Raw genomic sequence first — 16,368 nt, 5'->3', positions numbered from 1 at the left:
CTCTGACTGGACCGGCTGCTCTGACTCTGACTGGACCGGCTGCTCTGACTCTGACTGGACTGGACCGGCTGCTCTGACTGGACTGGCTGCTTTGACTGACTGGACTGGCTGCTCTGACTCTGACTGGACTGGCTGCTCTGACTCTGACTGGACTGGCTGCTCTGACTCTGACTGACTGGACTGGCTGCTCTGACTCTGACTGGACTGGACTGGCTGCTCTGACTGCCTGGACTGGCTGCTCTGACTCTGACTGACTGGACTGGCTGCTCTGACTCTGATTGGACTGACTGCTCTGACTCTGACTGGACTGACTGCTCTGACTCTGACTGGACTGGCTGCTCTGACTCTGACTGGACTGGCTGCTCAAAGGCTCTGAATCTCTAGAGGCCATTGGACACATGGAAACCCACCCAGGAGACAATAATCCAGTGTGGATATAGTCACTGAAAGTTGGTGAACACGCCTGTTGTCACCCAGGCAGAGAAGTGGTACTGAGAGAGAGGAGATATGTTGTTTTTGTCCAAGTTCAAGAACAAGACTTGCAGTCCTACCCTGGCCCTCGGCTGTCTCGGGAGCTGAACAGCCAGGACTCCAACAGCAGCTACACCCCCCCCCCCCCCCCCCAGGGATTTATCGGTCCAGCCCGATGAGATCAGATGAGATCAGCAGGGTTTAATACACAGCAGCCTCTCCTCTCTGACCAGGACCTGATACCACAGCAGCCTCTCTGACCAGGACCCGATACCACAGCAGCCTCTCCTCTCTGACCAGGACCTGATACCACAGCAGCCTCTCCTCTCTGACCAGGACCTGATACCACAGCAGCCTCTCCTCTCTGACCAGGACCTGATACCACAGCAGCCTCTCTGACCAGGACCCGATACCACAGCAGCCTCTCCTCTCTGACCAGGACCCGATACCACAGCAGCCTCTCCTCTCTGACCAGGACCTGATACCACAGCAGCCTCTCCTCTCTGACCAGGACCTGATACCACAGCAGCCTCTCCTCTCTGACCAGGACCTGATACCACAGCAGCCTCTCTTACCAGGACCTGACACCACAGCAGCCTCTCCTCTCTGACCAGGACCTGATACGACACAAGCCTCTCTGACCAGGACCTGATACCACAGCAGCCTCTCCTCTCTGACCAGGACCTGATACCACAGCAGCCTCTCCTCTCTGACTAGGACCTGATACCACAGCAGCCTCTCTGACCAGGACCTGATACGACACAAGCCTCTCTGACCAGGACCCGATACCACAGCAGCCTCTCTGACCAGGACCTGATACCACAGCAGCCTCTCCTCTCTGACTAGGACCCGATACCACAGCAGCCTCTCCTCTCTGACCAGGACCCGATACCACAGCAGTGGACATGAGAGTGCCAGTGTACAGGGCAGGACTGGACTGGGGGACCAAGTGTACAGGGCCAAGCACCTGGGGTCTGTTGCATCTGCTGGGCTTATGACATAACGCTATGAATGTCCGACGTAGCATTCACTAGGTCAGACCAGCACATTATACCTGTTGCACCACCCAGACGTATGTGGGTCCTTCCTTCTGCTACACCCGGGTCTAGATCCTACACTCGGTGAACAGGCATAGGTTTGAAACTCAGCGCCATCCTTCATTGTCTAGAGCAGTGTGTGTGTGAGCGCTCCTCATCTCTGCTCTCTGCCTGCCTGTCGGTCTGGCTGTCCTCAGGTGAATCTGATTGATCCTGACCCCAAGTTAGAACAGCTCCAGATTACAGTGTTAGGATCAGTGAGCCAACCAACCTTCATGCTGTTACCTGAGGAGACCTGGGGATGTGACAACCGTTTGGACTACTGCACGGTTTCCCAAACTAGGTCCACATGGGTGCACATTTAGTTTTTTGCCCCAGCACTACACAGCTGACTCAAATAATCAAAGCTTGGTGATGAGTTGGTTATTTGAATCAGCTGTGTAGTGCTGGGGCAAAAACCTAAATGTGCACCCAGGGGGGGGGGGGGGGGGGGGGAGTTTGGGAAACCCTGGACTACTGCACCTTATAGACATGTGAAATGAAACCCTGGACTACTGCACCTTATAGACATGTGAAATGAAACCCTGGACTACTGCACCTTATAGACATGTGAAATGAAACCCTGGACTACTGCACCTTATAGACATGTGAAATTAAACCTGGACTACTGCACCTTATAGACATGTGAAATGAAACCCTGGACTACTGCACCTTATAGACATGTGAAATGAAACCCTGGACTACTGCACCTTATAGACATGTGAAATTAAACCTGGACTACTGCACCTTATAGACATGTGAAATTAAACCTGGACTACTGCATCTTATAGACATGTGAAATGAAACCCTGGACTACTGCACCTTATAGACATGTGAAATGAAACCTGGCCCCATAATGTAAATAGTATACATGTGGATGACAGGACTCTTGTCTGGTGCCTGAATTGTGAAAGAGTGTGTGAGTGGATATGTGCATGTGGAAGTGTGATTGTGTGGACTTACCACTGTCATTATTTTGGTTTGTTAGGTAGGAAAAGAGATGCCAATGCATAGGTTGGGTGAGGACATCAGAGGACTGTGTGACTCGTGATGTAACTCCTGGCCCAGTGTGACTCATGGTTTTACTCCTGGCCCAGTGTGACTGTTACTCATTGGCGGTATTAATCTAGGTCTTCCGTAAGCCTACTGCATTAAGGCGACCTCTAAATCTATCTGTTCATTCAGCTTCTTTACCAGTCAGAGGTTAATGGAGACATAGACCTGCTTCAGGAGGAATTGTGATAATAGGGGGCACTAAAGAAACGAATGATTCTCTGCTAAAATCTGGGTAAAAGATTAAAAGGAATGTGAGTCCTATTCATTACGTTTAGTAATGTCTTTCTTTTCTAAAGTCTACCAACCTTGCCAGCAGGCTTGTTAGTTAGACAAGCTACAGTGCATTCGGAAAGTGTTCAGACCCCTTTACTTTTTCCACATTTTGTTACATTTCAGCCTTATTCTAAAGTGGATTAAATAATGTTTTTACCTCATCAGTCTACACACAATACCCCATAATGACAAATGAAAACAGTTTTTTAGAAATTTTTGCTACTTTATTCAAAATAAAAAACAGAAATACCTTATTTACAGAAGTATTCAGACCCTTTGCTATGAGTCTCAAAATTGAACTCAGGTGCATCCTGTTTCCAATGATCATCCTTGAGATGTTTCTACAACTTGACTGGAGTCCACCTGTGGTAAATTCAATTGATTGGACATGATTTGGAACGGCACACACCTGTGCCTTTTCTGGTCCCACAGTTGACAGTGCATGTCAGATCAAAAACCAAGTCAAGAGGTCGAAGGAATTGTCCGTAGAGCTCCTAGACAGCACTGAAGGTCCCCAAGAACATAGTGGCCTCATCATTCTAAAATGGAAGAAGTTTGGACTCTTCCTAGAGCTGGCCACCCGGCCAAACTGAACAATCGGGGGAGAATGGCCTTGGTCAGGGAGGTGACCAAGAACCCGAAAGTCACTCTAACAGAGCTCCAGAGTTCCTCTGTGGAGATGGGAGAATCTTCCAGAGGGACAACCATCTCTCAGGCCTTTATGGTAGAGTGGCCAGACGGAAGCCTCAGTAAAGGCACAAGACAGCCTGCTTGGAGTTTGCCAAAAGGCACCTAAAGGACTCTCAGACCATGAGAAACAAGATTCTCTGGTCTGACGAAACCAAGATTGAACTCTTTGGCCTGAATGCCAAGCGTCACGTCTGGAGGAAACCTGGCACCATCCCTACGGTCAAGCATGGTGGTGGCAGCATCATGCTGTGGGAATGTTTTTCAGCGGCAGGGACTGGGGGACTAGTCAGGATCGAGGCAAAGATGAACGGAGCAAAGTACAGAGAGATCCTTGACGAAACCTGCTGCAGAGCGCTCAGGACCTCAGACTGGGGGCGACAGTTCACCTTCCAACAGGACAACGACCCTAAGCACAAAGCCAAGAAAACGCATGAGTGGCTTTGGGATAAGTCTCTGAATGTCCTTGACTGGCCCAGCCAGATCCCGGACTTGAACCCGATCAAACATCTCTGGAGAGACCTGAAAATAGCTGCGCAGCGACACTCCCCATCCAACCTGGCAGAGCTTGAGAGGATCTGCAGAGAAGAATGGAAGAAACTCCCCAAATAAAGGTGTGTCAAGCTTGTAGTGTCATACCCAAGAAGACTTGAGGCTGTAATCGCTGCCAAACGTGCTTCAGCAAAGTATTGAGTAAAGGGTCTGAATACTTACGTAAATGGAACGTTTCCGTGTTCTTTTTTTTATACATTTGCAAACATTTCTATAAACCTGTTTTTGCTTTGTCATTATGGGGCATTGTGTGTAGATTGGTGAGGGGAAAAACAATGTAATCAATTTTATAATAAGGCTGTAACGTAATTTTAAAAAAGTCAAGGGGTCTGAATACTTTCCAAATGCACTGTAGCTACTCTAACTTGATAGCCTGAAATGGCTCTTGTTAGCTAGTTGAGGCTAGCTAAAGCCAACTTCATAAAATTGCTATGTGGCTAGTAGTATTACAGAGAAACAACAACAACATATATTTTTTATTATTCCTATTTTTTAAACAGGACACATCTGAGGGGGCACGTGCCCTTGTGCCCCCTGTGGGCATGATGCCTCTGCCTAGAGGAGAATGTACTGGGGCCTTCTGTCACTCAAATGCATGTGTAACAGTTTAACTTTAGTCCGTCCCCTCGCCCAGACCCGGGCGCGAACCAGGGACCCTCTGCACACATCAACAACAGTCACCCACGAAGCATCGTTACCCATCGCTCCACAAAAGCCGCGGCCCTTGCAGAGCAAGGGGAACCACTACTTCAAGGTTTCAGAGCAAGTGACGTCACCGATTGAAACGCTATTAGCGCGCACCACCGCTAACTAGCTAGCCATTTCACATCCGTTACACATGGCTCTTTATGACCTTTTTCCATTGCAGCACCAGTGTGTAACCAGTGATTACTGTTATTTTTGGGGAAGTGTCCATCACCCAGTGTGACACTAAAGACATGTGAAGAGGAGAATCAACAACTTCTGCATAATCAAAACAGTTGCTTTGTGAGAAAGTGTTAACCCTGGATCTTAATGCATGTTCACAGTTAGCCATTGTTATGTAAAGGAAACCATGTAGCCATACCAAACATAACATATCATACTACTACTATGCTAATTTGGTATCCCGGAATTACGTTTACTATGTTATGTCTAGTCTATGAAACCAGGCTGTTATGTTATGTCCCTGCTCAGTCTCTACAGTATCAGAAACATTGGCAGGGATACAGTAGCCTACACATGTGGAAACACACATCTCCACTTATCCACTGCTGCCTCTGGGTGGGAGGGCAGACCCCCTCAACACCACTGGTCCCGAGCCGTGAGAACGCACAAGGGTGAGGGAGGAGACACAGACTTGACGTCAAGGAAACCCTATCTCGCGCTGAGCCCTTCTTTATATAAATCTCGCCGCAGAAGAAATCCCATTATAACATTAGAGAGAGACCGATTTACGGGATTACACGTGCTCACAGTGTTCAGAGACCTCAACAACCAAACAGCCTCTTTCTTTCCCATCTCGAGGATTTAACTCTCTACCTGCACTGATGCGTGACTTCCACTGATGTGGGACAACTTCTGACATTTGCTCGTAGCTCTTGATGAACTCTTATTCCTGAGTTTGGACATTCGGTTGTATCCAGTCTTCATCCATTTCACTCAATTATGGACTTTTACTTTCTGAGAATACTTTGGAGATTCTCATCTGTTCCATTATTTGTTTTATAGTCCAGTCCAAGGGTGTTTTTTCAGCGCACCTTTATTTTAAAGGGCGAGTTTTATTAGTTTGATTTATTTTATTATCTTATCATCATGCTGTTGAGCATGCGACGACATAGTCTGAGGCTGCAGCACCAACTCCACCGGTGGAGCATCAGTGATACCGGGAGCCACCTATCAGACAGCCTCGCGTCTCCAGCGTGCATGTCCCGCTCCAAATCCTGTACGAACTCCGCCGGGGAATCGGATGGGAGCCGCGACAGCTGGGCCTCTTTAGACTCCGCAGACTCCGTCATCTCCACTGGGTCTACCGGGAATGCCGGCGGCAGCACGAGACCGTTTCGCGTGGTGCTGCTGGGCGCCAGAGGGATCGGTAAAACCGCGATTGCCAGCATCTTCGCTGGAGCGGCAGACAGCATGGACAGTGACGAGTGCGAGCTCTATGGAGGTGAATGAATTACAATGCGCTTGATAATAAGGAAAATATGTTTTATAGCGTAGGCCAATATTATGACTTTGTGATGGATGTATTTAATGCTTTTGTGCGTAATGGGAAACATCCACTTGGGCTCCTTTTTACGCATCCATCTTACATCAATATAAAAGTAAGATGCTTGAACAATTCTATTTGTATGAATCTAAATGTTGGTTGTGAATGTGGTTCTTAACACAGTGATTGGTTTGTTCTTCAGATGAGGTGTGTGAGCGGACCATCACAGTGGATGGAGAGAAAGCCACAGTCACTCTAGTGGACAACTGGGACTCAGAGGTAAGAGAGAAACTTCTAATGGTTACTCGATGAAACTCTAGTCTGTAGGCTTAGTCTCAACTCTGTCTTGCTGTGTGTGTGTTTTTGCCATACTCTAACAGTTTGTTTACATATCACAGCTCTAACATAGTCTCTATTTGTGTTCCCTTCAGGATGAGGGAGGGTCGTCTCAGGACCAGTGTATACAGACAGGCGATGCTTACCTGCTGGTCTACTCTATAACTGACCGGTCCTCCTTCCTGCAAGCCTCAGAGCTACGTATATCCCTCCGCCAACACCGCCCTGCCCACCACACGCCAATCATCCTGGTGGGAAACAAGTGTGACTTGGTCCGCCGCAGAGAGGTGTCAGTTACCGGTGAGAATAGAGGCACAGGTTTGGTGTGTGTGTGTGTGTGTGTGTGTGTGTGTGTGTGTGTGTGTGTGTGTGTGTGTGTGTGTGTGTGTGTGTGTGTGTGTGTGTGTGTGTGCGTGTGTGCGTGCGTGCGTGCGTGCGTGTGTGTGTGTGTGTGTGTGTGTGTGTGTGTGTGTGTGTGTGTGTGTGTGTGTGTGTGTGTGTGTGTGTGTGTGTGTGTGTGTGTGTGTGTGTGTGTGTGTGTGTGTGTGTGTGTGTGTGTGTGTGTGTGTGTGTGTGTGTGTGTGTGTGCGCGCGCGCGTGCGTACAGTTGATGTCGGAAGTTTACATACACTTAGGTTGGAGTCATTATAACTTGTTTTTCAACCACTCCACAAATTTCTTGTTAACAAACTATAGTTTTGGCAAGTCGGTTAGGACATCTACTTTGTGCATGACACAAGTAATTTTTCTAACAATTGTTTACAGACAGATTATTTCACTTATAATTCACTGTATCACAATTTCAGTGATAGGGTCAGAAGTTTACATACAGTAAGTTGACCGTTCCTTTAAGCAGCTTGGAACATTCCAGAAAATTATGTCATGGCTTTAGAATCTTCTGATAAGCTAATTGACATTATTTGAGTCAATTAGAGGTGTACCTGTGGATGTATTTCAAGGCCTACCTTCAAACTCAGTGCCTCTTTGCTTGAAATCATGGGAAAATCAAAAGAAATCAGCCAAGACCTCAGAAAAAAAATTGTAGACATCCACAAGTCTGGTTCATCCTTGGGAGCAATTTCCAAACCCCTGAAGTTACCACATTCATCTGTACAAACAATAGTACGCAAGTATAAACACCATGGGACCACGCAGCCGTCATACCGCTCAGGAAGGAGACGCGTTCTGTCTCCTAGAGATGAACGTACTTTGGTGCGAAAAGTGCAAATCAATCCCAGAACAACAGCAAAGGACCTTGTGAAGATGCTGGAGGAAACAGGTACAAAAGTTTCTATATCCACAGTAAAACAAGTCCTATATCAACATAACGTGAAAGGCTGCTCAGCAAGGAAGAAGCCACTGCTCCAAAACCCCCATAAAAAGCCAGACTACGGTTTGCAACTGCACATGGGGACAAAGATCGTACTTTTTGGAGAAATGTCCTCTGGTCTGATGAAACAAAAATAGAACTGTTTGGCCATAATGACCATCGTTATGTTTGAAGGTTAAAGGGGGAGGCTTGCAAGCCGAAGAACACCATCCCAACAGTGAAGCACGGGGGTGGCAGCATCATGTTGTGGGGGTGCTTTGCTGCAGGAGGGACTGGTGCACTTCACAAAATAGATGTCATCATGAGTGAAGAAAATTATGTGGACATATTGAAGCAACAACTCAAGACATCAGTCAGGAAGTTAAAGCTTGGTCGCAAATGGGTCTTCCAAATGGACAATGACCACAAGCATACTTCCAAAGATGTGGCAAAATGGCTTAAGGACAACAACGTCAAGGTATTGGAGTGGCCATCACAAAGCCCTGACCTCAATCGTATAGAAAATGTGTGGGCAGAACTGAAAAAGCGTGTGCGAGCAAGGAGGCCTACAAACCTGACTCAGTTACACCAGCTCTGTCAGGAGGAATGGGCCAAAATTCACCCAATTTATTGTGGGAAGCTTGTGGAAGGCTACCCAAAACGTTTGACCCAAGTTAAACAATTTAAAGGCAATGCTAGCAAATACTAATTGAGTGTATGTAAACTTCTGACCCACTGGGAAAGTGATGAAAGAAATAAAAGCTGAAATAAATCATTCTCTCTACTATTATTCTGACATTTCACATTCTTCAAATTTTTTACTAGGATTAAATGTCAGGAATTGTGAAAAACTGAGTTTAAATGTATTTGGCTAAGGTTTATGTAAACTTCCTACTTCAACTATATGTTACAGAGGGCTGTGGGTGAGCTATGGTGTTTGGTGGTGTGTTTATGAGTTTCTCAGCAGCGATCTGACTGTGACTGTTATTCTCTCCAGAGGGCCGTGCGTGTGCTGCAGTGTTTGACTGTAAGTTCATCGAGATGTCAGCAGCAATGCAACACAACGTCTGGCCAGCCTTCCATGGCATTGTACAGCAGCTACGACTACGCAGAGACACCAAGAAGAACAACGACCGCCGCAGACACACACACTCACACACACGCCGCGACAGCATACCCAAGAAAGCCAAACGCTTCCTGGACAAGATGGTGGCCAAGAACAATGCCAACGTCGCATTCCGTCTGAAGTCCAAATCCTGCCATGACCTTTCAGTGCTCTAAGACCCAGGACACACACACAACCCCACCCCTACTGCAGTCTACATTAGACTGACCCCTCAAAACTGTTACCCCATTCGCCAGCCTCTGTGACGGTCTGGAGAATCAACCAATGGACATGCAGTGTTCTGACAATCTCAGCCGACAGAGAGATTGAAATAGGAAAAGAGAGAGAGGTGCTAGATAATTAGTGATCTCTAATCCTTTTAGGATCCCTCACTGAGACTCACTTCTCTCTCTCTCTCTATCATCCCTCGTTCTCTCTCCCAAGTGCTTTAACTAGGTTACCCGGACAATTTGAATTCTGATAACAAGGTGTTTGTATGTCTGTGGTTTTGTACATAGTCCTATCTGTCCGATTGAGATAACTGACAATCTGCACTGCTCATCTTGTGTATGTTCTGCTGTGTGTGGATATTTACCGTTGGTTTTGTTTAGCAGTGGAATAAAATCCATATTTCCTTTGAAATGTCATCATGTTCACTTGTTGTCTTGCTAGACTCCAATAACATCACAAACACGCTATTGGAACATGACTCAGCAGGTGACACAGAGCAGTTATCCTCCCCTCAGAGGTAACTCGTGTGTGTGTGTGTGTGTGTGTGTGTGTGTGTGTGTGTGTGTGTGTGTGTGTGTGTGTGTGTGTGTGTGTGTGTGTGTGTGTGTGTGTGTGTGTGTGTGTGTGTGTGTGTGTGTGTGTGTGTGTGTGTGTTCCCACCAGGATGATTGGCACTGACCCCCTAGAGACCTGGGACTGGGGCCAGGGCAGTAGCGTGTGTGAGAGAGGGATAATTAGGACACACAGACATGTCTTGTACAGTGGCCTTACAAAATACTTTTAAACTGGAAGAACTTGTCCCGATTGGTATTTTTAAATCACTGATGAATGATCTTGAGACTGATTCCCTGACCTGTCATTGTTTTTAATTTGCTGTTTTTGATTTTTGTTATACTCTTGTGAATTTGATTGTTTTTACTAGATGACTTGTAGTTTTTCATGTTGTTTGTCTGTAATTTTTGTAATGACTTGGTGCTGCCTATCTTGGCCAGGACGCTCTTGAAAAATAGATTTTAAATCTCAATGAGCCCTTCCTGGTTAAATAAAGGTTAAATAAAATAAAAAAATTGATTGTGAGGAGGTGTCAAGAACCAGGAAGTGGTTCGATAGAAGCCTGATTAAATTGTGTTTGTCTGTCTGTGTGTGTGTCAGGGGCATAGGCATGGGTGGGCTGGGGTGTACACAGGCCCATCCACTAGGGAGACAGGCCCTGCCAGGTCCACCCAATTAGATTGAGCAAAAACAAAAAAATGCAGGCCTACCCACAAACAAATTTCTGGCTATTCCCCTGGTGTATGTGTATGTGTGCATGCGTGTGTCATGACTTCCGCCGAAGTCCTCTCCTTGTTCGGGCGTTCGGCGGTCGACGTCACTGGCTTTCTAGCCATCGCCGCTCCATTTTTCATGTATCCATTTGTTTTGTCTTGTACCCTGCACACCTGGTTTTCTGTTCCCCATCATGTCTTTGTGTGTGATTGTTTTGTGTTATGGGTATTTGGATATTGTGGACTTTATTACGCGCATTTATTTCTGTCTATGTTCCGTGTTTTAGGCACATTTATTGTTATTTTTGTGCTGTTTTCTTAACCGGAATAAATTGTGCCTGTTCACTACACTCTGCTCTCCTGCACCTGACTTCGCCTCCGATACACACTCATAACAGCGTGTGTATTTGCGTTCCTTATCTCAGAGGCAAGGTAGGTTAGGTTGATATCCTAATCTTGTTTCAGTACTTCAACACTGATTGATCAAAGTAGATCATTATCGATTATGGATCACCTACTGAACGAGTCAGCAGGGAGATGAATACCTTCATCCTCATCATCATCATCATCATCATCATTGAAGGGTTTGCAGGATGGCAGCACTATTACTGACCAACCTTTCACGGAGGGACAGAGAACTACAGAGACATGGGTTTGTGCTTATACATTTGCGTAATTCTCAAATAACCACATGGTACCTTTAAGATTAGACCAGTGGTTTTTAACTTTTTGGTTTATTTTTTATTTTACCTTTATTTAACTAGGCAAGTCAGTTAACTCTAACGAGTCACAAACCCGGATCCGGGATCCCCCCCATCAAAAAAGCTGACTAGCATAGCCTAGCCTAAAGCCACAGGGATATCATATAATAAAATGTTCATGAAATCACAAGTCCAAGACACCAAATGAAAGATACACATCTTGTGAATCCAGCCATCATTTCTGATTTTTTAAATGTTTTACAGGGAAGACACAATATGTATTTCTATTAGCTAACCACCATAGCAAAAGACACAACTTTTTTTTCCCACCATTTTTTTCCTGCATAGGTAGCTATCACAAATTCGACCAAATAAAGATATAAATAGTCACTAACCAAGAAACAACTTCATCAGATGACAGTCTGATAACATATTTATTGTATAGCATATGTTTTGTTCGAAAAATTTGCATATTTTAGGTATAAATCATAGTTTTACATTGCAGCCACCATCACAACTCTCACCAAAGCAACTAGAATATCTACAGAGAGCAACGTGAATTACCTAAATACTCATCATAAAACATTTATGAAAAATACACAGCGTACAGCAAATGAAAGACAAAGATCTTGTGAATCCAGCCAATATTTCAGATTCTTTAAGTGTTTTACAGCGAAAACACAATTTAGCATTATATTAGCTTACTACAATAGCCAACCACACAGCAGCATTGATTCATGCACGTTAGCGATAGCGAATAAACCAGCAAAAGATATTAAATTTTTCACTAACCTTCTCAAAACTTCATCAGATGACAGTCCTATAACATCATATTACACAATACATATATTGTTTGTTCGAAAATGTGCATATTTAGCGGCACAAATCGTGGTTATACAATGAGAATAGTAGCCAAGCTGCCAACAAAATGTCGGGAGAAATCTTGGGAGAGGCACCTAATCTAATCAATAACTAATCATAAACTTGACTAAAAAATACAGGTTGGACAGCAAATGAAAGATACATTAGTTCTTAATGCAACCGCTGTGTTAGATTTTTCAAATTAACGTTACTACGACATACAGCGTGCGTTAAAGCGAGACCGCACCGAAATTAATGGCGGAATAGTAGTGTAACATTTTTCAACAGAACAACGAATTAACATCATAAATAGTTCTTACTTTTTGATGAGCTTCCATCAGAATCTTGTGCAAGTTGTCCTTTGTCCAGAATCATCGTTGCTCGGTTGTAGATTGTCGTCTTCAACTTAGGAATTAGCAGCAAACATTAGCTATGTGGCCCAGACGTGTTCAACTCTTCATAACGCAGCACAAAGAAAATTCCGAAAATCGCAATATACTGATATAAACTGATATAACTCGGTTTAAAATAACTACATTATGATGTTTTTAACACCTATATCGAATAAAATCAGAGCCGGATATATCTAAGGCCTATAACGAGAGCTTTTCAGAATGCCATCCTGAGGTCTGTCTTGCGCCATGACGAACGTTGAAAAAGTGCACCCCACGTTCCAAGAGCCTTTATACGGCCTCAGATCTACCTAGCAACCCCATTCCAATTCTCACTGCTTACTGACATCTAGGGGAAATCGTATGCAGTGCATGTCGACTCATAGATTACATGCAAATTAATAAACTGACCCTGGAACAGAGTGCCCGATTTCAGATTTCTCACTTCCTGACAGGAAGTTAGCTACAACTTGAGTTCTGTTTTACTCACAGATATAATTCAAACGGTTTTAGAAACTAGAGAGTGTTTTCTATCCAATAGTAATAATAATATGCATATTGTACGAGCAAGAATTGAGTACGAGGCAGTTTAATTTGGGAACGAATTTTTACAAAGTGAAAACAGCGCCCCCATATTGACAAGAATTAAGAACAAATTGTTATTTACAATGACGGCCTACCCCGGCCAAACCCAGACGATGCTGGGTCGATTGTGCTCCGCCCTGTGGGACTCCCAATCACGGAGGTGATGCAGCCTGGAGCCTTTTGAATCTTCTTGTGATGCTAAGTGCACAACACCAAGTCAGCAACTGTAAATACGACCAGATCACCTGGTCTGTCTGACTATTTGGGATACAGTTCCTTATTCCACCAATCAGCACACTGTATCTGTTCATCATTACAGGGGACCTGTCAGAGGTGTGTGTGTCTGTGTGAGAAGCAGTCATATCTGTGTCTTAGCTAAGCTCCTCTAAACAGCTTACTACTAGACATTCTCAGACAGGAAGCAGTTCATAAAGTCAAAGGTTAAAGTCCTCTTTGAGTGAAAAACTTTTCCAGTTCTTTGTAATCCCCACCTCCACCCTTACAGATTGTTCAGTCTGCCTGCTGGTTCTGACTGTGTGGTGTTGAGTCCAGTAGCCAGTTGTATGGTTCTACAGAGATGAGCCTTTAGCTTGTAGTAACAGTAAGAACTCTAATAGGGGCTTAGCACTGAATATTCATACATACATTACAACCTACAGTACTTTGATTCCTGTGTCCTGTTCATGGTTACCATTCTGTGACGATCATGTTATATTAATTTATTACATCCTTTAGTTACACTCACTTCTCCTGTCCCCCTGTTTCTCTATTGGCTCGGCCTGTTGTAGGGGCGGGGAGATTAGACAATGAATAGGTTCAATAAAGCATTGCGTGTTAATGTTGAGTTAACGTTTGACCAGGCTGGATGGGGCAGTAGTGATCACACTACAGTCCAAGGAGTGAAACGGGAACTCTTTTAAGCAAGGTATGTCTCTCCCTCTTCCTCGCTCACTCTTTCTCTCCCTATCTCTCTTTCTCTCTCTCTCTGTCTTTTTCTGTGTCTGAATGTTGAGTTGAAGCCTGTATCTATATGTTGGTTACTTCTGTTTTCTATATGCGTGTTTAATATTGAGCATTTTCCATTAGGGGATTTCTTTTGGGTGTGTGTTGTGATCTTGACTTGACTTTGCCAGGGCCTGTGTGTATATATGGCATCTTGAAGTCTGTGTTATTGAGCACCACTGTCCTGGGGTCTCTGGAGCCTCTGGGCTCTGGTTTCTGGGTCAGACACAGGAGCCTGGGTTTGATCAGTCTGGTCTGGTCTGGTCTTGGGGGCAGAAAGACACTAAAGGTCACTCAGTGTCGGCCTTCTAGAGACAGGCCTACATCAGGCCTCACACAAAGTTTGAAAAATGCATTCTACAGGTTGAGATGAATCTGTTTTATAAGGGAGACATGTCCCAACATGTCAGACTAGTGTGTTTCCTTTAGTCCTCCATCTGGTGCTTGTCTGGGAGTGCCGATTTGCTGTGTTCTGATCCCCATGTGTTGTGCATGATTAGTTATTGCGATTCTGGCGTGTGTCAGTCAGCCAACCAGTCAGTCAGTCAGCCAGTCAGCAGGGACAGAACTCCTGGAGACACAGAGAGTGCAGAGAGCCAGCAGGAGAGAGATGTAACAGGTGACTAACAGAAGACAATTTGTGTTTTAGGAGAAGGTTGTAGAAAAGGTCATAGCAGTAGGTAGATAGTGAGACAGGTAATGGAAGTTCTATGTAGGCACCACAGGCGGCTGGTGGCACCTTAGTTGGGGAGGACAGGCTCCTAGTAATGGCTGGCATGGAATAAATGGAATGGTATCAAACACATCAAAAACATGGTTTCTATGTGTTTGATTCCATTCACTCCATTCCAGCCATTATTATGAGTCATCCTCCCCTCAGCAGCCATCTGTGGTAGGGAACATGGAGTGTAAATGGAGTGTCAGGTGGAGCGTATCGTGCTGTGAGGAAAGCAAAGGTCGTCTGCAGCGGCAAGCCTCAAAGTCACATTCACACTCTTAATATCTCCCTATCACCTCTCTCTGCCCTCTGCAAGACTGGTCATACACATAGACTCACATGTACTGGACACACTATAGACTCACATGTACTGGACACACTATAGACTCACATGTACTGGACACACTATAGACTCACATGTACTGGACACACTATAGACTCACATGTACTGGACACACTATAGACTCACATGCACTGGACACACTATAGACTCACATGCACTGGACACACTATAGACTCACATGTACTGGACACACTATAGACTCACATGCACTGGACACACTATAGACTCACATGTACTGGACACACTATAGACTCACATGTACTGGACACACTATAGACTCACATGCACTGGACACACTATAGACTCACATGTACTGGACACACTATAGACTCACATGTACTGGACATACTATAGACTCACATGTACTGGACACACTATGGACACACTATAGACTCACATGTAGTGGACACACTATAGACTCACATGTAGTGGACACACTATAGACTCACATGTAGTGGACACACTATAGACTCACATGTACTGTACACACTATAGACACACATGTACTGGACACACTATAGACTCACATGTAGTGGACACACTATAGACTCACATGTAGTGGACACACTATAGACTCACATGTACTGGACACACTATAGACTCACATGTACTGGACACACTATAGACTCACACGTACTGGACACACTATAGACTCACATGTAGTGGACATATTTTAGACTCATGTACTGGACACACTATGTACTGGACACACTATAGACTCACATGTACTGGACACACTATAGACTCATATGTACTGGACACACTGACACAGATAGAGAAACAGGTAAAACACACTGACACAGACAGAGAAACAGGTAAAACACACTGTACAGATGCACATCCTGTTAAGGTGTATTCTATCTAGTCTGTTGTCGTTGTACATAACAGAATGTCCTGTAGCCTGTCATGAAGACGTGTACATAACAGAATGTCCTGTAGCCTGAAATGGAGACGTGTACATAACACGATGTCCTGTAGTCTGTCATGGAGACGTGTACATAACAGAATGTCCTGTAGACTGAAATGGAGACATGTACATAACAGAATGTCCTGTAGCCTGAAATGGAGACGTGTACATAACAGAATGTCCTGTAGACTGAAATGGAGACATGTACATAACAGAATGTCCTGTAGCCTGAAATGGAGACGTGTACATAACAGAATGTCCTGTAGCCTGTCATGAAGACGTGTACATAACAGAATGTCCTGTAGTC

General features: G+C 44.9%; 2 protein-coding genes across 2 annotated transcripts in view; both read left to right on the top strand.

The window, feature by feature from the left end:
- The first annotated feature begins 5,448 nt into the window (after positions 1 to 5,448).
- LOC139573178 (GTP-binding protein GEM-like) lies at positions 5,449 to 9,698 on the top strand. The gene is made up of 4 exons (XM_071396354.1): positions 5,449 to 6,264; positions 6,509 to 6,585; positions 6,738 to 6,942; positions 8,949 to 9,698. The coding sequence occupies exons 1-4, from the start codon at positions 5,910 to 5,912 to the stop codon at positions 9,230 to 9,232; spliced, it is 921 nt and encodes a 306-aa protein (XP_071252455.1). The 5' UTR covers positions 5,449 to 5,909; the 3' UTR covers positions 9,233 to 9,698.
- A 4,207-nt stretch (positions 9,699 to 13,905) lies between these two features.
- The window catches only part of cdh17 (cadherin 17, LI cadherin (liver-intestine)), a 32,943-nt gene continuing 30,480 nt past the window's right edge, over positions 13,906 to 16,368 (top strand). Inside the window, exon 1 of the mRNA XM_071396353.1 lies at positions 13,906 to 14,016. The gene's annotated coding sequence lies outside the window, so the exon portion shown is untranslated. The remainder of the gene's footprint in view (positions 14,017 to 16,368) is intronic.

This window comes from Salvelinus alpinus, chromosome 4 (assembly GCF_045679555.1).
Source record: "Salvelinus alpinus chromosome 4, SLU_Salpinus.1, whole genome shotgun sequence".
Taxonomy (NCBI): domain Eukaryota; kingdom Metazoa; phylum Chordata; class Actinopteri; order Salmoniformes; family Salmonidae; genus Salvelinus; species Salvelinus alpinus.
The sequence above is the reverse complement of the archived record's forward strand: the minus strand, read 5'-3'. Positions and strand labels throughout refer to the sequence as shown.